Consider the following 19002-nt stretch of genomic DNA (forward strand, 5'->3'; position numbering starts at 1 on the left):
ACTCATATATTCTAATTCTATATTTGCATGCCACTCCCTCCGCCGCAGCCACGGGTCCTACAGCCCGCCCTTTGCCATCCCGCACCGTTTCCTGGATTTCTCCATTATTTCCTTTTCTCTCCCCAAAAAGCCTCCACCCAGGAATCCCCACGTGAACTCTACGGGACACGGCTGCAAAACAAATGTTTTACTGCAAAAAAACACATCAGGGTGTAGAAAACTCCCCTTGATCCCCTTCATCCTGAGGGCCTGGATCCCCCCGCAACCCCCGGCTCAGTCGCCGCCGCACTGCAGCAGGGAGAAAACTCTGCAGGAAGTGGAAAAAGTCCCGGAACAGAGGCCCGGGGGGGGCTGGGCACGGGAGTAGGCGCAGCAGCACCCACCGCGTGCCCCCCACCCGGGCGCTGGCCTCAAAGCAAAGCAGCGGCTCAGCCGGGCACCCGTTGCCCTCCTGCTGCACGATGGCTTCTGACACCTTCTGCTCCAGCTCCAGCTCATCGCCGTCCGGTCCCTCAGGGCCATCACTGTGCTGCAGCTGCCGGCGGACGCGGCGTCGGCCCGTCCACACACGGTGCCACACGGTGCAGCTCCAATTCGCTGTCTCCTCGGGGCTGTTCGTCCGCGGTCGCTTCCCCCCGGGGAGCTCCGTGCCATTGGGTGTCTCCGGAGCATGACGTTTGCAGCCCACTGCCTGCGGCTCCTCCTCCGTGTCCGGTCCCATTGGCAGCTCCTCCGGCAGCGCTGAGTCCCGTGAGAGCCCCAGCTCCTCCCTGCGAGCTCCCGGTGGCTTCCCCGCAGTGCAGCTGCACTTGAGAACGTCCCTCAGCACGAAGCCGATGGCAGCGCAGACCTCCCAGAACCATGGGCCGCGACCACGGGGCTCCCGGCCGAGCTGCTCGGAGCCTCCAGGGGAGCCCAAGGGAATGTTGATGAGGAAAGCGCCGGCGTTCCCTGCTCCCGGCTCCACTGCTCCTGGCTGGAAGAGCCGTGTGAGCCCCCAGGCCCGGCCCTTGCTGGATTTCTGCCGGTACTGCAGGCTGCGGCAGTACTTGGCGGCGTCGCGGCAGCAGCGCCCGAAGCGCGACGCTGTTTTCTCATTAACGTTGGCGGCCACGTTGTGGCTCAGCTCAAAGGGGTCCTGCAGGTTGAAGGGGCCCAGCTTCAGCCCCTCACTGGCCTCGGGGAGGGCAGGGGGTGGCAGCGGCAGCGCTCGGCCTTCCCGCAGCGAAATCACTTGTCCTGGGAAGTCAAAGTCCCCAAAGGTGTGGAAGAACTCAGCCAGCAGCGAGCCTGTGGAAGGGAGCAGTGAGGGCAATGCCAGGCTATGGGGGTCCCCCCGACTCCCCCCAGCCCAGCACTCACAGGAACTCTCAGTGTTGGCGCTGGGCTCCAACAGTGCCACATCCCAGGGGAAGCTGCAGTCCCATCCACACACAACGGTGCGATCCTCATCTCCTGGAGCAGAGCAGCCATGAGAGCACAGCCACAAGCAAAAGGTGACAGAGGGATGGACAGAGGGCCCCTACCTGCCAAGTCCCGCAGCCGTGCGACGGTTGGCAGCACGGGAGGGCTGCGTGTCTGCAGGAAGAACAGCACCAGCAGCGTCAGGGCATAGTTGTTGAGGAGGGGGCCTCCCCCAGCGGGGTTTCCTGAGGGAAAACGGTGTCAGAGCCGCTCCGTGCCCACCGATGCACCCTGCCATGAGCTCCCTGCCCGCGCTCACCAGCCAGGCCCTGCTGCTTGGCCCACAGCCGCACCGCGTACACCAGCGGCCGCACGCGCTTGTCCGCCTCAGCGCAGAGCTGCAGGAACCGTGTGTTGAGCAGCGCCAGCCTGCGGGGACACACAAGTGTCACGGGACAAGGACACAGCACCAGGAGGGTGACACCGACCCCTTCCCCCAGCCCTGCACCCCCCCCAGACCTGTTGTCAATGGAAATGTCCCCCGCCAGTCCCGACTGCTTGTGGCAGAACTTGACGACGGGGCGGCGGGCGGTGGGGACAGTGCGGACGCGGCGGACACCGGGCACACAGCGCCGCAGAACCGTCGCCACCAGCTCCAGCACCTCCGGCGCTGGCGTTACCGCCAGGTCAATGTCACTCAGGATGGAATCCTCGGCGCCAGAGCCGGATCCAGCCTTGGGAGCAGCTTGTGATGATGCCTGGAGGGTCTTGGTGGGCTCCAGGTCCAGGAGCAGGTCCAGGTCGCAGCCACGGGTGTCGAAGCCGTTGACGGAGGAGCCAAAGGGCACAATGGTGCAGCCTGGGTGGGGGTGTGAAGGATGGGACTGTGTCCTGTGCTCGCACATGGGCACACGGGGCACGAGGAGGAGACTCACCAGGGAAGAACTCAGTGAAAACCTCTTGGAAGAGCGTGACCAGGAGGTGCCGCACGTGCCGCTCGTCCTCGCTCAGCTCCAGCAGCCCCACCAGCTGCGACATCTGAGAGTCCACCTGCAGTATCCGGTGTCACCGACGGGTTCTGGAGCACATCCCTCCCCATCCCGGGACCCCCAAAAACCTGCTGGAGACTCCCCCCCTTCCCTACTCACATCGGACGCCTGCCACAGCGCCTGCTCCAGCTGCCCTGCGCTGAGGGGGTCCCGGTGGCTGCCGCGCCCTACAGGGCCGTAAGCAAAGACCTTCTGCTCCCGGGGACGGACACGGAGCCGGTGCCCGGCCAGGCTGTGCTGGGGTTCCTCTAGCGCCCGCTCTCGGCTGGCAGCATCCTGCAGCTCCACAATGGCATAGGCACCCTGCACCGGCGGGGGGGGGACACGCCATCAGCCCCATCCCTGTGCCCCCCCTCCCGGTCCCTGTGGCTCGCCCCCACCTTCTCCTTGTCCATCACGACGGCCGCCACCTCCCCGAAGGCCCCGAAGTACTCGCTGAGCTCCTCGCCCGAGGTGCCGCGGGCAAAGCCGCTGACAAAGAGGCTGCGCTGCTCCTGTGCCCGGCGCTCGGCCCGCAGGCTCCGCAGCCGCCGGTGCTTCTTGCCCCGCAGATGCTCCGTTAGGCTCGGCCCTGCGCGGGGGGGGGGGGGGGGGAGTTGGCAGCGCTCTCAGCCGGAGCCCCGGAGCCCCCATCCCCAACCCCGGAGCCTCCGGTACTCACGGTTGGCAGCGGACACTTGGCACAGGCGGCAGCGGAACCCGCCCCGAGGCAGCGCCTCCACGTCGGGGTCTGCCAAGGGGTCGGAGCCCAGCTCCGGGCTCGGGTCGGCGGCCGGACCGGTGCCTGCGTCCGTGGTGGGGCCCGACCCGGGGGAAGCGGGGTCAGAGCCAGCGGCGGGACCGGAGCCTGCGTCCATGGCTGGGCCCGCACCGGGACCGGGCGCCCTCCCGCTCCCGTCTCCCTCAGGGCAACTTCCGCCGGAAGTGGTCCGTTCCGCCTCGCTTCCCCCTGCGAGTGCCCACTGTAAGTGCTCCGTTCCCGCTCCCAGTTCCCCCGGAAACACAACCCTCAGCAGCCGTTCCGCGCAGGGATCTCCCCTCGCGCCCCCCCCACCAGCTCCCCCCCGCCCCCCCGGTGCCGGTTGTCGGATCCCGGTGAAGAAAAATCGTCTTTTCTTTTATTTCCTGTCACTACAGAACCGGGACAGCCCGAGATACAAAACCGGGGGCGTTGCTCCACGTACAAAAGGGGCCTGCGGGGGTCGGGGGGGCAGCGGGGGGGGCTCCGGACCGGCTCCAGGCCCAGCCCCGGGCCCGCGGCCCCCGCGGGTTCTATGGAAATAAAAAAAATACAAAAGGGGCCCGGCCCGGCGGCGGGGGGAGGGGCGGGGGGGGCGGGAGGGGGAGGGGTCAGTCCTCGAGGACGATGGGCTCTGAGGTGCTGGCGGGGTGGGGGGGTGCAGAGGGTGCCAGAGCCCCCCCGGGCCGCAGGGGCAGCCCCGGTTTCACCTTGAGGGGCAGGTTGGGGCGTCGGGCAGCGCGGCGGAGCTCCAGGTGCGTCAATGCCTTCCGCAGCGCCCTGCAGGGATGGAGGGATGGAGGGGGGGGTTAGTGATGGAGGGCACCCCACAGCCTTCCCCAAATCCCCCTGTCTGCCCCACAGCCCCCTCCCCTACCCCCCGTCTCCCCCCCAACCTGGTGTCCTTGGTGGCCACGAAGACGACGGGGTTGGGGGCGTCCGCGGGGTTCAGCTTCTGGCGCTTGCTGGCGGGGGGGGCCCCGGTGCGCAGCCCCGCAGCGAGGGGGCGCCCGTTGGCCGAGAAGGGGAGCGCCGAGGCACCGACCTGAGTTAAAACAACGTGAGCTCCCGCCCCTCCACCAATCACACATCGCCTTTCCGTACCTCGCCCAGCCCATTGGCTGCGGGAGCTGTCAATCAACCCACGCACACACCGCCCCCAGCCCACCCGACCTACTAGTCAATGGACCCTTATGCCCGCCCACATGGTCTTTCCCCACCAATCAGGGTGAGCCCCGTTCCCACTGGCCCCGCCCCTGCCAATCACCCCTGGCTCCACCCCCCGTCAATCACAGCCCCCCCATCCCCCATCAGTCACCAGACTTCCCCCACCCTTTCCCACCCCCCGTCCCGCTCCCACAGCGCCATCCCCAGCCCCATAGAGGCCAGATATGGCCCTCACTGTCCCCTTGCAGCAACCCCCCTGCCCCAGGCTCCGTACCCGTACCCGGGGGGGGCGGTGGCCCTCGCCACCCCCCTCGTAGCCCCTCTTGCCCACCAGCCCTGCCAGCCCCCGGCTCTGGCTCAGCTGGTTCCGGTTGATGGGGGTCTTGGTGCCCCGTGGCGTCTTCGGCTTCAAGGGGGCTTGTGCAGCTGTTAGGGGCGAGGAACAGGGGGTCAGGGGCTGCGCCATAGCTCCCCAGAGGACCCCACATCCAACCCTTGGCTCCCAGGAGGAGCCCCACAACTCAGTCCCCATAGCCACCAATCACCCCCCCAACCCTGGGGTCGGGCACTGTGGCCCCACACACACACCCTGGGGACCCCCAACTCCTCACCCAGCTCCTTGACGATGGCGGCGAGGGGAAGCCGGGCCAGTGGGTGGATCTTGAGGGGTGTCTTGGCGGCCTTGGGCAAGCGGATAGAGCCTGAGGGAGAAGACAGCATCTGGCAGCGTGAGGATCATGGAACGGTTTGGGTTTGGAAGGGAAATTAAAGCTCATCCAGTTCTAACCCCCTGCCACTGGAGAGACTGAGATGAGCTCTTAGGCAGAAGCTCTTCCCTGTGAGGGTGCTGAGGCGCTGGCACAGGGTGTCCAGAGCTGTGGCTGCCCCATCCCTGGCCGTGCTCAAGGCCAGGTTGGACACAGGGGCTTGGAGCAAGCTGCTCCAGTGGAAGGGGTCCCTGCCCGTGGCAGGGGTTGGAGCTGGGTGAGCTTTAAGGTCCTTTCCAAATGGGAATTCTGTGATTCTACGCTCTCCATATCTCTCGGGTCGAGAGCTGGACGCAGCTCCTCCAGGATGTCACCCTCTGTGTCCCGTGCCTCCTCACTCCCCTCAAGCCCCCGTTTCTCCCCATCACCTACACTCGGCCTTGATGGCGTTGGCATTGATGGGTGCGTAGGGGCGGCGCGCGGCACGGCGCGGCTGCAGCACATCGCGGCACAGGCGCCGCGCCAGGCGCGTCAGCCGCGTGGTCTGCAGCAGGAAGGTCTGGCGGTTCTTGGCCAGCAGCTTGGCCCGGCTGGCGCTGGTGGTGTAGGGAGAGAGGCTCTGCGCCTCGGGGCGCGAGAGGTGACCCCGAGAGTGCGGCTCCTGCCGGGAGACAGCAAGGGCTCAGTGTTCTGCACACCCCACGCTGCCCCCCTCCACACCAGCCCCACAGCGGGGCTCACCGAGGCGCTACGGGCCGCCCCCTCCAGCTGCGTGGGGGTCTTCAGCCCCCCATACTTCTTCCAGTAGATCCAGCACGAGGCGCAGAGGCGGCACTGCATGTTGGGGGGGCCCCAGGCGTACCACTGGGCAGACTGGGTAGCTGGGGTGGGGACATGGTGAGTGGGGACACAGTGGGTGTGGGAACCCCCCCAAGGGAGGGACACAGAGACTCTGCAGCTCTGCTGCCCTCCAGCCCCCCCTTCCAGCTCTGATAGCTACCCTGCAGCCCCCACAACACTCACATCCTGCCCTACTATCCCCTATATAGCCCTGCTCCTGCCCAGCTGTCCCCTGAACCCCTATATGCATCTGCCCCACAGCCCTTATAGCTGCCTGGCTGCCCCCCTAATCTTTATGTACCCCCATTCTTGCCCTGCTGTCACCAATGCTTCCCTCCCACCCCTATAGCACACCTCAGACCAAATATACCCCCTCCTTCCATATACCCCCCCCATCCCACTGACTGTGGCAGCTCTCGCAGGTCAGCCCCTTCTGGAAGCCGGCCCCATTCATGCCGGGTTTGGAGCCCACCGAGATGATCTGGTTGGGGTTTGGCTTTGTGCTGCAGAGAACAAAAGGAACAGGGAGGTCAGAGGGATCAGGGGGTCCCCATCTCCCCCTCCAAGCCCAGATGGGGGTCTAGGCCCCTCCAGGAGCACTCCCTCCCCAACTCACTAGGTGGGGATGTAGACTTGCTTCAGCTTGCTGTCTGCTTCTGCTGCCTTCAGCCTCTTCTGCAAGCAGAAATGGAGGTAAGATGGCAAAAGCACAGTGCCGGGGGGCCAATGGCAGCCCCCCCCCAGAACACAGCAGCCCCCCATTACCTGTTGGATGTAGCGGTCGGTGGTCTTCCACATGTAGTAAAATTGCACGATGCTGGCCAAGGACTTCCAGGGCAGCTGCAGGGAAAGGAAGGAGTGAACCCTGAGTGCGGGGGGGTACCCTTCACCCCTTCCCCCCAGACCCTGTGCCCCCCCTCCCCACTCACAAAATCCTGCCGGATGTCATTGAAGTCCTTCCCATATTTCTCCAGCGCCTCCTCGAAAAGCATGGCCTCGGAAGCCGACCACTCCTCCATCTCATCCCGGCACAGCACCGGCCCCCCCTGCGGCACCAGCGTCGACATGGCTTTGGCCAGGTCATAACCATTGCGCTGCAGCGTGTCCATGGCATGGAACTGGGATGGGGACACAGAATGGAGAGGGGAGGGGAATAACAAAGAGCCCTGCCTTGCCCTGGAATTGGGGTCCTCTTGGCCCCCCCAGCCCTCACCAGCGTGATGTCCCGGGAAGCGGCAGCAGCGCTCATGTGCAGGCTGGGCTGCCGGATGGAGCTGCTGCAGTCCAGGGCACGGGCGAAGGTCCCGACAGCTCTGGGGGGATAACACAAAGGGTTGGTGCGGGGGGAAGGCAGTGTGCCCCCCCCATGACTCCCCCCCAGCTCCCCCAGCCTCAGCTCACCGTGCCACCACCAGGAACTGGTCGATCTGCCGGTCTGTCAGGGGGTTGTCGGGGTCCCACACCTTCATCTCCATCTTCTGCTGGTTTCTGTTATCTGATTCACCTGGGGGGGAGTTGAGGGAGGGATCAGGCTGAATTCCCACCACCCCACCCCCCTCACTACAGAGCCCCCCTCTATGTGCCACAGAGCCCCCACCATGCACCGCAGAGCCCCCCCCAACCTTCAGCCAGCCGGTCTGGGATTTCTGCCTGGTACTTGCAGCCGACTCGGATCTCGCCCTGGTCGGCCAGGAGGGTTTTCTGGACAGGGTCAAACACCAGCGAGTAGAAGAAGCAGTCCTGGGGTGGGGGGAGAACATATGGGGGGGGGCTCAGCTGGGTGAGGAGGGGCCCCCAAATCAGCCCCTTTGGGAAGGTGTGGGGCTCACCTCCTTCTCCAGGTACTGGCCCAAGATGTCAGTCTCGTTGAGGAGCGTCACGCTGCACTTCCCCCTGTGGAGCACGGAGTTGGGGTGTCACAACGAGGTGCATACCCCCCCGAATTGTCATCCCCCCCCTTTCCCTTCCCCACCAACACACACCGTATGTGGGTGGCCGGCAGCGACTCGAACTGCCGGGAGAGGAAGAGCTCCCGGTGCTTCAGCTGGTGCCGCTGCTGCTCCGTCATGGTGGGCTGCTTGGACTCCTCCTCAAACTCGCCTGGGTGCAGGCAGGGGGGGTCAGAGGGGGCTCCCCCCACACACACCATCAAGCAGGGAGGCTCATTGTTCTCCCAGGACCCCCCCTGGCTTTTGGCAGCAGCCCAGGCCCAGGGGGGAGCAGGGACAACGGGGTGGGGGGGGGGGCAGGAAGCCCAGCCCTGCTTACAAGCATGGGAATACTGCAGGGGGTGTGGCAGACCCCTGGGGGCACCCCCAGGCCCCCCCATCAGGGCCAGAGCCTCCCCACTCTGCCGGCTGGGGGGTGGGGAGGCCAGGCTGTGCTGCATTCCTTCCCCACACCCCTCCCCCACCCCGGCTCTGCCCCCCCATCTCACACCCCCACTCCACCAGGGTGCATTTCTGACCCCCCCACAAATTCCCCACATCCAACTGGCACATACGGACAACCCCGCTCCCCCTGCTTTGGGGGCAGCCCAAGTCTGGGGGGAGGCAGGAGTGGGGGGCCTGTCACAGCACCATCAGGGAACCGAACACCCCAAGGCAGAAGCGGTGGCAAATTGGGACCTGCCCCCCCCACTCCAGCCCTGGGGAAGAATAGAGAGGACAGAGCCCCAGGGCCCCCCCCCTTTGTCCCCTCCACACTCACGTGCATTGCTGTCGGCCAAGCTGTTGAGGCTGCTGGAGATGTCCCGTCGGCGGAAGAGGCAGACAACCTTGGCCTCCACGTTGCCATTGGCAGTCTGGGGGGGGACACACGATGGGACACAAAGGTGAGGAGGGGGCCCAGGGACACCCCCGCATCCACTGGAGACTGTGACCCCCCCAACCCCGGGAGGTGGCTTCTCACTTTGTTGAGCTCCTCGATGCGGCGGACGAGGTAGGGGTTGCTGGAGGAGTTCTCAAAATAGACATAATCTGGGGGGGGAAAAAGGGGGTGCAATGAGGGGAGCCCCCCCGCAGCCCCCCCCCCCATTGCTCTAACAAGAGAAAGAGCCCCCCTTTTATCCTCTCAAACAATGGAGCGCAGAGCTTCTTACACACACAACTTCCTCCTCATGGGCACGGGGGTCCTTTGTACCATATGGGGCTCACCCCCCCAGGGGTCCCTGCTCCTCAAGGCCCCTGCCTTCCCTTGCAGACACCGGCACCCCCTTTGCTCCCCCACCAAAACACTGCCAGCACCAACCCCCCCCCCCCCGCAAACCGGGGGTCCCCAAAAACACAGACACCCCCACACACACGGGCCCCGAAACCGGGGTTCCCTCCCAGTGCCGCCCCCCCCCCAAAGACACGGCGGGGGCCGACCGCTGCCGGGCCTCAGGGCGCCCGTTCCACCCCCCACCTTCTCCCAGCCCCCCTCGTCCCTCACGGATCCCCCAACCCCCTCATAGGACCCCCCCTTTCCCCTTGTGGGACCCGCTCCCCTCCCGGCCCTCCCGTTCCGCCCCCCCCAGCCCGGCCCTCACGGGCCCCCCTAATCCCCTCACGGGACCCCTCCCGAAGCGGGACCCCCTCTCCCCTCCCGGCGCCGGCCCCGCTCTCCCCGCCGGGCCCCGCTCACCGCCGACGCGGTACATGTTGGCCGCCATGGCCGCTCCTTCGGCCGCGCTACCCCCGGGCCTGGCCCCGGCCGCGCTTCATCGCCTCCCGCTCCCGCCGCCTCCGCACCGGCACGACCCGCTCGGGCGCCTCCGGAGCGGTTCGGGCGGCTTCGGAACAGGCTCGGGGCGGCCTCGGGCGCTTCCGGAGCGGCCTCGGAACCTTTCGGAAAAGGCTCGGAAAGGGTTCGGGCACCTCCGGAAAAGCCTCGGGATGCCTCGGCGCGGACTCGTGCGCCTCCGGAAGAGCTTCGGGACGCCTAGGGCTGGCCTCGGGCTCCTCCGGAAGGGGCTCGGCAAGTTCCGCCAGAGCCGGGGCGCTTCCGCTAAGGGGTCGAGCGGGAGAGGGGCGAACGAGCTCGGGCCGGTTCGGTGCCCCCCGGAAGCGAGCGGCCGTTTCCGCGGCGGCAGGAAGCGAGCGGAGCCCCTGACCCCAGGCTTTATTGTGGCCTCTCACAGTGCGGCGTGAAAACGGGTTGGGGGGGGCCGCGGGGGTGACACCGAGCCCCCCCCCCCCTTGGTCCCCATAAGGGTGAGGAAGGGCAGGAGGAAGCAGCCAAGGAAGCAGAGGGGCGGCTCAGCGCGAGTCGGGGTCCCCGCTGGGCTCAGGGGTGCAGGGTGAGCGGCTGCAGGGTGGCGTTGGCCCCCCCAGCACTCGCCATTGGAAGACGCTGGTGTCCTTGCCCCCGAGCGAGATGAGGTGCTCGTCGTCGTGGGTGAAGCGCACGTTGGTGACGTGGCTGCCGTGGCCCCCGTACACGTGGCTCGGCGCCTGCGGGTGCCACGGCGTGAGCGGGCACACGGGTGGGCGCACGCGTGTTCACGTGCCCCCGGCCCGGGTCCCGTGTGCCAGCCCATACCTGCACGCAGCGGCCTCCGTGCCCCACGCCGAGGGCTCATTGCACGCGTGCTGCACACGTGAACGTCCTCCCCTTGCACACGCGTTGCACGCGTGCGTGCCCACCCCTCTCACGCGTGTGCGTCCCTTGCAAACACCCTCCTGCATCCTTTGCCCTGAACACCCCACCCAGGGGTCCAGATCCCAGCCCACCCCACCCGGGGGTCTGAACCCCCCCATCCCCACCTTGGGGCAGGCGCAGGGGTACTGGAAGAGATGAACTTTGCAGAAGTCATCGGCCACGGCCACCAAGCGCTCGTGGTGGGACCGGCACAGGGAGTTGATGTCGGTGCCATCCGAGCCATCGGGCCATACCCCTGCAGGGGACATGGGAGGTCAGGGGGACCTCCAGGACCGCCCCCCCCAACACCACTCCCCTGTCCCGTCCCCCCCCAGCTCACCAAAGACATGGAAGCCCAGCACACACGTGTAGGACGCCCATTCCCGGTCCCGGCTCTCGAAGCGGTTGCGGAGCAGTTTGCAGCCCCCGGCGATGTCCCCTGGGGTAGGATGGGGGGGACACAGGGGCAGTGAGGCCCACTCCAAGGCACTGGGGGTGCACAGCAGTCCCCCCATCCCTGTGGGTGTCAGGGAATGGGGGGTGCATCCCAACCGCCCCCTCCATGCTGGGGACCCCAGCAGGGTAAGGGGGTGCCCATCCATCCCCTCCAGCTCACAGTAGAGGATCTCGTAGTCCCCCGAGTTGGACATGATGAAGTGACCGTCCTTGGACCAGTCCAGGTGGGTGATGAAGCTGGAGTGGCCCTGGGGGAGGGGGGGGGGTGGTGGAAGGTGTTGTTGCAGGTGCTGAGGACAAGTGGGGCCCCCCAGATTTCACCCCCCCACCCCGACTCTCACCGTGCAGCGCCCGAAGCGGGTGTACTTGCGGCCGCCCTCGGTGACGCTGTAGATGTAGATGAAGTTGTCGTGGGAGCCGATGGCCAAGAAGGAGCCGTCTGTGGGGACAGGGAAGGGGTTGGGGACAGGATGGGGACACACATGGGGGGTGTCCCTCCCCCACGCTATGGGGCTGGGGGCTCACCTGGGGAGAAGCGCACCACTGAGAGCTGCTCATTCCCATCCGAGCCCCCAGCCAGCGGCTGCTGCGTTGTCATGTCCAGCACCAGCCATCTGTGGGGACAGCGGGGACATGGGGGGGACATGTGTGGGGGGGACACACGGGGGACAGGGCAGGCTGAGGGCACTGGTCCCCCCATGTCCCCATGCTCCAAGCACTGTATCCCCCCCCATCCCATATCTCTGCCCCCAGCGTGGGACAGCACCATGCCCCTCGCCGTCCCCCCATGCCCCCCCCATGTCCCCCATCACTCACCGCCCTGTCAGCAGCCCCACAGCCACCAACTGCCCCCCCGGGTGGAAATCAGCGCAGAGCCCCGTGTCCTGCAGGGAACGGGGTGGGGGGGTGTCAGGCCATGGGGGCAGTACCCCCTGCACCCCCACGCCAACCTCCTGCCCCCCCAAGACCTCCTGTACCCCCTCACCAGTCCCTTGCCTCCTGGTCCCTAAACCCCAACTCCCCAAACCCCCCCAATACCAACCTCCAGCCCCCCCTGAACCCCCTTGTACCCCCAACCTGCCTCCTGCCTTCTGTCCCCTCCCAACCGTCCTGGACCCCCCATAACCCCACAACAACCCCCTGCCTCCTGGTCCCCCCAGCCCCCCTGTACCCCCCATTTGATGCTCCGGCCCCCCACCTCCAGCGCCAGGCTCCAGGCCAGCGCATGCTCCTGCCCGTCCCACAGGCAGAGCTGCTTGTCGTGCCCGCAGGTGAGGAAGAGGCAGCAGCTGGGGTGGGTGGCCAAGCCCCACACCTTGTCCGTGTGCCCCTGGAGGGGGGAAACAAGGTGTGTGGGGGGGGGGGTCACCATCGCCCCATAGTGGGGAGGTCGCCCCCTCCAGCCCCCAACCCCACCTGCACAATGGGGGTGAAGCCGGCATCCAGCGTCCCCCGCAGCAGCGCGTTGCGGGTCGTCCCCACCAGCAGCTCATCCCCAGGTCCCTCTGCAATGGTCCTCACTGCCCCAAAGCGCTCGGGGAGCTGGGAGGTGGGGGGAAACTCAAGTGGGGGGACACCCCAAACACCCCCCCATATCATGGTCACCTCTCCCTGGGAGGGGGGGGGGGTAGGGCCGGTTGTGGGGTCCTGAGTGGGTTTTGGGGGGCCTGGGTCAGGTTTTTAGGGGGGTGTCCCCCACCTCGGCCTCCTGCAGCAGAGCGAGCGCAGGGCTCCAGCAAACCACGCGCCGGTCCTTGCCGCCGCCGCTCAGCACCGTCCCGTCCCGCCGGCGGCACAGGGTGAAGATGCTGCCCTCATGGGCTCGCGTCTGCTGCCCGATCTGGTAGGTCTCTGCAGGGCCAGGGTCAGCCCTACGGCTGCCCCATGGTCATTGTCCCCCTCCAATCCCGGTCCCTCACCTTTGATGCCCTTCCCTGGTGTGCAGCCATCGCCGGTGACACGGGTCCAGGTCAGGATGTTGCCCTCGGAGTCACCCGTGAGCACATCCCCATCAGTGTTGAAGATGAAGCATTGGATGAACTTGGGCTTCTTGTATTTCTAAGGCGGGGGGGAGGGGGGGAAGATCCCAGCATCAGCATGAACCCAGCCCCCCCGGCCCCTCGTAGCCCCCGGGGGCACCTCGCTCACCCCAAAGATGCCCTGCTTCTTGGTGAGGGTGGCCCCGCTCCAGGTCCAGAAGTAGATGTGGGACTTGCCGCTGGTGATGATGCTGCTGCTGTCCTGGGGGTTGAACTCCACCGCCAGCACCGACTCATTCGTGCTCTGCAAGGACAAGGGTGGGGGGGCAAGCTCTCAGCCTGGGACCCCCCGCCCTGGATGTTGGGGTCCCCTCACATGGGGACATCTGCGTCTCCTCACCTTCACCTCCACCAGCTTGGTGCCGCGGGCGCAGTCCCACACCGACATCATGTGCTCGTTGGAGTCATCCACCACGCAAAGGAAGGCGCCGTGGTCCTGGGTTGGGGACGGGGACAGGGCTGAGTGGGGCGGCCGCAGGGTTGGGGGGGGGAGGCAGAGGTCTGGGTGCACTCACAGCGCTGGAGAAGGCGAGGGAGCCGACACCGCGCTCGAAGCTGCCCAGGCCAATCTGCTGCAGCGTGAGCAGTGTGGCCGAGTCCCAGATGTGCACAACCGGCTGCAGCAGCTGTGGGGACAGCGCGGGGCGCGGGACAGGGGGTCCCAGCGGTCCCATCCCATGGGGAGAACACACACACACATCCCCATCCCATCCTACGCCCCCTCCACCCGCATCTCTGTTTCCATCCCGTTCCCATCCCATCCCCATCCTGTCTCCATCCTCATCCCATCCCTGCCTCCCTCCCATCCCCGTCTCCATCCCCCTCCACATCTTATCTCCATTTCCATCTCCTTCCTATTCCTATCCTTAATTCCATCCCCACCCCACCCCATCCCCATCTGTATCACCATCCCACCCCCATTCCCAGCTCCATCCCCATCCCGTCCCATCCCCACCCCTATCCCCATCTCTGTCCTCTTCCCAATTCCATTCCCACCTCACGCCATCCCCATCTCCATCCCCATCCCATCCCCAGTCCCAGCTCCATCCCCATCCCATCCTCATCCCATTCCCATCCTCATCCCCATCCCATCCTCATCCCATTCCCATCCCCACCCCATACCTTGCCATCCTTATCAACACCAGCTGCCTGCCCCGTGGCGACGCGGAGCCGGTCGGGATGCACGGCCAGGCTGGGCAGGGAGGGGAAGCAGGGGGTAAGGGAAGGGGGGGGATGGAGACGGGGCCCCCCCCCGCCCGGGGCTCACCAGCGCACGCAGTCGCTGTGGCGCAGGTAATGGCGCTGCCGGCGCAGCGGCACGTGCAGGAGGACGACCACGCAGGCCATGAAGTAGACGAGCTCGCCCGAGGCCAGCACGTGCAGGTTGGAGCGGCTGTCCCGGCCCCGGTACCCGTAGCTGGGACCCGTTAAGGGGTGCAATGGGTGTGGAGGGTGAGAGGGGAGCCCCAGGTGGAGATGGGGACCCTCAGAGGCTGATGGGGAGGAAGCCAGGGATAGGAACCCACAGAGAGGGATGGGAATGGGGACCCCCAGATGGCGAACTTGGAAATGAATGGAATTGGGGACCCCCACATGGGAACCCACAGAGAGGGATGGGAATGGGGACCCCCAGATGGTGAACTTGGAAATGAATGGAATTGGGGACCCCCACATGGGAACCCGCAGAGAGGGATGGGGACCCCCAGAGAAGGACAGAGGCACCCAGATGGGTGCAGGGATGGGGCCCCCCAGGTTGTGGGGACACACACACACGGATGGGACCACGCAGGGTCAGTCCCTGCTCCCCGGTGCAGGATACACCCAGTCGAGCTGGAGGCGCTCGGGGGGCAGCTCCGTCCGCAGTCCCCCATAGGGGCCCAGCCCCGAGGGCACGTACATGGTGATGGGGCGGCCCCGCAGGAACATCTTCACCGACACCCCCTCTGTGGGGCAGGGACACCGGGGGTCACCCCACGGCCCCCAGCCCCACGGGGGGGTGGAGGCATGGGCAGATGCCCCCAAGCCTCACCCAGGTTGTAGTTCCCACGGCGCGTCCCTGGGGAGGGAAATGGTGTCAGACCCCAACCATGAGACCCCCCCGGCACCGCACCCCCCACCCCCCCCACCCCCGCACCCCAAAACCGGCCCCCCAGCACCCACCTGGGCTCTGGGTGGGCTCCTTCGGACGGCTGCCAGGGAGAGGTGGCGTCAACGGGGGAGTGTGGGGGGGTGAAGGGGTGCGGAGGGGGTGCAGCGGGGTGCAAGGGGGTGCAGGGAGGGATGGGGGGATGCAGGGAGCCTGGGGGGGATGCAGAGGGGATGGGAGGGTGCAGGCAAGGTTGGGTTGTGCAGAGGGGATGTGGGGGGGCCTGGGGGGGGTGCACGGTGGGTTTGGGGTGCAAGGGGGACCCCCACCTCTCGGGGCTCCCCGCCTGCAGCAGGAGGTTGGCGGACGAAGCCGCTTTCCTGCTCAGGCGCTGCCGGGGGCTGGCGCTGCCGGAGGAGGAGCTGTGCCTGCGCAGGCTGGGGGGCAATGGGGGGCAGGAGGGGACACGGGGGGGGACACGGGGGGGGGGGGACAGAGGGACACCGTCAGTGAAGGCTTCACACCCTCCCACCTCTCATTTACTCCCCAAATCCCACCTTAACCCCAAGAGCATCCTCCCCATGGACCCAGCCCCTCTGCCCACAGCCCCCCCATCCTCACCCCACAGCTCCCCACCAGTGGACCCCAGCACCCAGTCCCCCCCCCCCATCACTCCCGGGACACCCCCCCTCCCCAGTTCCCCAAGCCGTAGGGGCCCCCCATCCTCACAGCTCTTTGTGGGCGCCCCCGTGGGGCCAGGCTGGGCGCTGCTGTGGGTGAATCAGGAGCAGGGGGCTCCGGCGAGGCTGGGGGCAGGCGCTGGGGGGCACGGGGGTGACCCCGGGGGGGGCGGCTCTTGGGGGACCCCCTGCTCCGCACTGGCTCCGGGCTGTTCCTGCAGCATCGGCGCCGTCTCCTCCGTCTGCGTCCCCACGCTGATGGTTTGGGGGGGCCCAGGGGGGGTCAGCGGGAGCCCATCGGGGTCCGGCTGCAGGCAGGGCTCCGGGATGGCCCCATTGGCTGCTATGGGGAGGGAAGGGTCAGAACGGGCGGCGCGGACCCGGGTGCGGGGGGGACCCAACGGGGGCTCCGCTGCCTGCGGGGCCGGGGGGGCTCTCACCGCGGGGCAGGAGCCGCAGCAGCCCGGGCAGGTGCTGCTCGTAGAGGCCGAGGCGCCGGAGCGCGTCCGCCAGCGCCGCCCGCACCAGCGCCAGCTCCTCCTCGAGCCGCCGCAGCCGCGGCTCCAGCGGGGCCGAGGGGCAGGGGGGGGCCGCGGGGCTGCCTGGGGACAGGGGAGCGGCGTGAGGCCCCCGTGACCCCCCCGTGACCCCCAACATCCACCCCCCCCCCCTTGTGTCACCTCCCCCAGCGCCCCCGTGTGACCCCCAATGTCACCCCCAAGCACCCCCCTATAAGCCCCCACCAGCGCCCCAAAGACACCCCCACTGTGACCCCCAGGATCACCCCCCGGGGGCCCCCCTGTGCCAGCAGCACCCCCGTGTGCCCCCCCTTGTGTCACCCCCAAGCACCCCCCTGTAACCCCCCCAGCACCCCAATGTCACCCCCACTGTGCCCCCCCTGTGCCCCCCAGTGTCACCCCCCGGGGACCCCCCTGTACCCCTTGTGTGACCCCCAGCAGCAGCCCCATGTGCCCCCCTGTGCCCCCCCTTATGTTACCCCCAAGCACCCCCCTGTAACCCCCCCAACACCCCAATGTCACCCCCACTGTGCCCCCCCTGCGACCCTCAATATCACCCCCCGGCGACCCCCGTGTGACCCCCAATGTCACCCCCTATGCTCCCCCCTGTGACCCCCCCACAAGCACCCACGTCCCTGCTGGACCCCGCTGCTCCGCGCACCCCACACACCCGGGCCCCCCCCCCTCCAGCTCCTCCTCTGCCCCCATCTCCCACCCCCGGCCCCAGCCCCATCTCTGGGGGGCAATGGGGTGCTCGGGGCCGCCCCGTGTCCGTGCTCGGGGTTGCCGGGGGGGGGGGGGGTTTGGGGGGGGTCCCAGCGCAGGAGCTCCCCCCCCGAGCCCCCTCCCCGTTAACCCCTGCGGGGCCGGGCTCACCGCAGGGGCCGCGTTCGGGCTCCATGGCAGGGCCAGGCCGCGGCTCCGGCTCCGGCTCCGGCTCCTTCACCGCCCCAGGAAGCGCCGCGGCCCGGACGAGTCATTTCCCCTCCGCCGCCCTGGCCCGACCCCGCGCCCGCTGCCGCCTCCATGGGGCTGGACCAGGCCTCGGGGGGCACCCACTGACACCCCCCCCCCCCCCAATGGGAGCCCCATTGCGGGGTGCCCCCCGCACCCCCCCCACCCGGGGAATCCCATCCCCAACGCGCTGCTGTGCACCCCCCAACGTGCCGGGGTACCCCAAGGTGTGGGGTGAGGAGCACAGCCCGGCCCCCCCCTCGATGGGGCAGGGTTGGGAGGGGTCTGCTCCCCAATAAACCTCCTTAAGGAGGGGCTGGGGACCCCCAGCAACCCCTGCCCCACTTGGGGGGGGGGGGGGTCAGGCCTGAATGGCTGGGTTGGACAAGGGGTGTGTGTGGGGCACCCCATAACCGTGGGGTGCGTGGGGCAGCCCCCACCTGCCCGGTTTAAGGAGCAATTGGGGCGTCACGTCCCGACCCCCCCAACCCACAACAGAGGCGGCAGCGGCCCCGATTCATCCCGAAGGCAAAACGCGAGCGGCACCCGGGGGCTGCATCCCCCCCCCCGGCTGCGATGGGCGCCCCGGTACCGGAGCACGGGCAGCAGCCAACAACGGGACCCCCAAAAGCAGGGATACAGGGAACCGGGGGGAGCCAGCCCAGGGACCCACATCAGCCCCAGTGCGCACCCATGGGGCTGGAACTGGGGGTGCTGGGTATGGGGGTGCCCCCCTCTGCCCTCCCCCAGGGGTGTGGGGTGTGCGCCGGGGCCGCATCCTGCACAGTCACAGCTGCGTGCGCTGGGTCCTGGGACAGGGGGAGCAGGCATGGGGCATCCTATGGGGGGGACAATGGGGTCCATGGGATGAGCTGAACACTTGGGGTGACCCAGGGAGGGGGGGGCCCTCTCCTGTACCCCGGATGCTGGGAGCATCCCCCCACGTCCCACCCACGGTGGGTGGGAAACAAGGGGTGATGGAGCAGGGGGGGCACAGGAGGTCCCCACCCCCCCCCACAGCACAATGGAGCCGGCGCTGGGCCCCTGCACCCCCAACGCATCCCCTCGGCCACCATGGGGCCCCCCCAGTACCACCCACCCCAATGCTGGACCCTGTGCGGGGGGGGGCCAGGGCTGTTTGGGGGGCTGCTGGCGGGGGGAGGGGGGGGCAGCCCCCTCGGGACCATTGACCCCCAGCACCCATTGCCTTTGTGAGTCTGGGGGCGGGGCAGAGAAAGGGGGGGCTGCCCTGACACCCCCTGTTTTCTGTCCCCCCCCAGGCACATCAGCGGGGGTCCCAGCTTCCAGGCAACCGTGCTGGCAGCAGCGGGGGGGGGGGTGCTGCAGGCAGGACCCCCCTGGGGGGGCCACACTGGCCTGGAAGCCCTGGCCAGGGCTTGAGGGGGACCCCAAGACTCATCAGCAAGGTGAGACCCCCACCTGTTATTGCTTAGGGGTCAATGGGGGGGAGTCCTTCTTGTGTCGTGTCCCCCCCATTTACCTTGACCCCCCCCCCCAGTGGAGACCTTGCTGCACCTGACCTGCTCCAGTGCCCTGCCCGGGGGGGGCACAAACCAGGAGCTGGCCCTGCACTGCCTGACCCAGGCCAGTGGCATCCTGACGGTGAGGGGGAGCGGGGGTGATTTTGGGGTGCCCCCCCAAACCCCAGCCCCCCCAACCCACCCTGTGTCCCCCCTCCACAGGGCGCCCTGGAGCTGCTGCTGCGGGGGACAGCAGAGCCCC

At 67.8% G+C, this 19002-nt stretch overlaps 3 protein-coding genes across 3 annotated transcripts; all 3 read right to left on the bottom strand.

Annotated features, from left to right (window-relative positions):
- Positions 1 to 5: 5 nt before the first annotated feature.
- Positions 6 to 3466, bottom strand: TUT1 (terminal uridylyl transferase 1, U6 snRNA-specific). Its single transcript, XM_065664792.1, has 9 exons — positions 3115 to 3466; positions 2834 to 3024; positions 2553 to 2756; positions 2340 to 2454; positions 1924 to 2263; positions 1724 to 1833; positions 1527 to 1649; positions 1363 to 1455; positions 6 to 1290 (listed from the first exon to the last, which is right to left on the bottom strand). Exons 1-9 carry the CDS (start codon positions 3308 to 3310, stop codon positions 206 to 208), a joined length of 2457 nt encoding a protein of 818 aa, XP_065520864.1. The 5' UTR covers positions 3311 to 3466; the 3' UTR covers positions 6 to 205.
- Positions 3467 to 3549: 83 nt separating this feature from the next.
- Positions 3550 to 9836, bottom strand: MTA2 (metastasis associated 1 family member 2). Its single transcript, XM_065664793.1, has 18 exons — positions 9531 to 9836; positions 8817 to 8884; positions 8616 to 8709; positions 7889 to 8006; positions 7736 to 7799; positions 7529 to 7646; positions 7308 to 7410; positions 7120 to 7219; positions 6836 to 7024; positions 6672 to 6746; positions 6523 to 6581; positions 6312 to 6409; positions 5808 to 5947; positions 5499 to 5727; positions 4971 to 5060; positions 4634 to 4785; positions 4089 to 4237; positions 3550 to 3972 (listed from the first exon to the last, which is right to left on the bottom strand). Exons 1-18 carry the CDS (start codon positions 9556 to 9558, stop codon positions 3804 to 3806), a joined length of 2043 nt encoding a protein of 680 aa, XP_065520865.1. The 5' UTR covers positions 9559 to 9836; the 3' UTR covers positions 3550 to 3803.
- Positions 9837 to 9990: 154 nt separating this feature from the next.
- On the bottom strand, positions 9991 to 17286 carry EML3 (EMAP like 3). The gene is given in 25 exon segments (XM_065664791.1): positions 9991 to 10339; positions 10652 to 10782; positions 10867 to 10965; positions 11143 to 11230; positions 11324 to 11421; positions 11508 to 11596; positions 11799 to 11866; positions 12181 to 12312; positions 12399 to 12524; positions 12682 to 12833; positions 12902 to 13040; positions 13131 to 13265; positions 13362 to 13457; positions 13537 to 13647; positions 14144 to 14213; positions 14289 to 14438; positions 14841 to 14964; positions 15051 to 15077; positions 15182 to 15210; positions 15437 to 15544; positions 15837 to 15856; positions 15858 to 15912; positions 15914 to 16130; positions 16228 to 16389; positions 17182 to 17286. Coding segments are annotated over 25 exon segments (2646 nt in total). The 5' UTR covers positions 17207 to 17286; the 3' UTR covers positions 9991 to 10144.
- Positions 17287 to 19002: the final 1716 nt, after the last annotated feature.

This window comes from Lathamus discolor, unplaced genomic scaffold (assembly GCF_037157495.1).
Source record: "Lathamus discolor isolate bLatDis1 unplaced genomic scaffold, bLatDis1.hap1 Scaffold_59, whole genome shotgun sequence".
Taxonomy (NCBI): Eukaryota; Metazoa; Chordata; class Aves; order Psittaciformes; family Psittacidae; genus Lathamus; species Lathamus discolor.

What these genes read in the sequence shown, in the direction of transcription:
- MTA2 (XM_065664793.1), bottom strand. Translation starts at nt 9,558, where the DNA reads ATGGCGGCCAACATGTACCGCGTCGGCG. An exon ending in CCCAGACCGGCTGGCTGAAG is followed by an intron (nt 7,411 to 7,528) that starts GTTGGGGGGGGC and finishes ACTCCCCCCCAG; the next exon opens with GTGAATCAGATAACAGAAAC. An exon ending in ACCGCCCCCCCCGGGTACGG is followed by an intron (nt 4,238 to 4,633) that starts GTACGGAGCCTG and finishes GTTTTAACTCAG; the next exon opens with GTCGGTGCCTCGGCGCTCCC.
- TUT1 (XM_065664792.1), bottom strand. Translation starts at nt 3,310, where the DNA reads ATGGACGCAGGCTCCGGTCCCGCCGCTGGCTCTGACCCCGCTTCCCCC. An exon ending in TTTCACTGAGTTCTTCCCTG is followed by an intron (nt 2,264 to 2,339) that starts GTGAGTCTCCTC and finishes ACCCCCACCCAG; the next exon opens with GCTGCACCATTGTGCCCTTT. An exon ending in ACGGCTGCGGGACTTGGCAG is followed by an intron (nt 1,456 to 1,526) that starts GTAGGGGCCCTC and finishes GCTCTGCTCCAG; the next exon opens with GAGATGAGGATCGCACCGTT.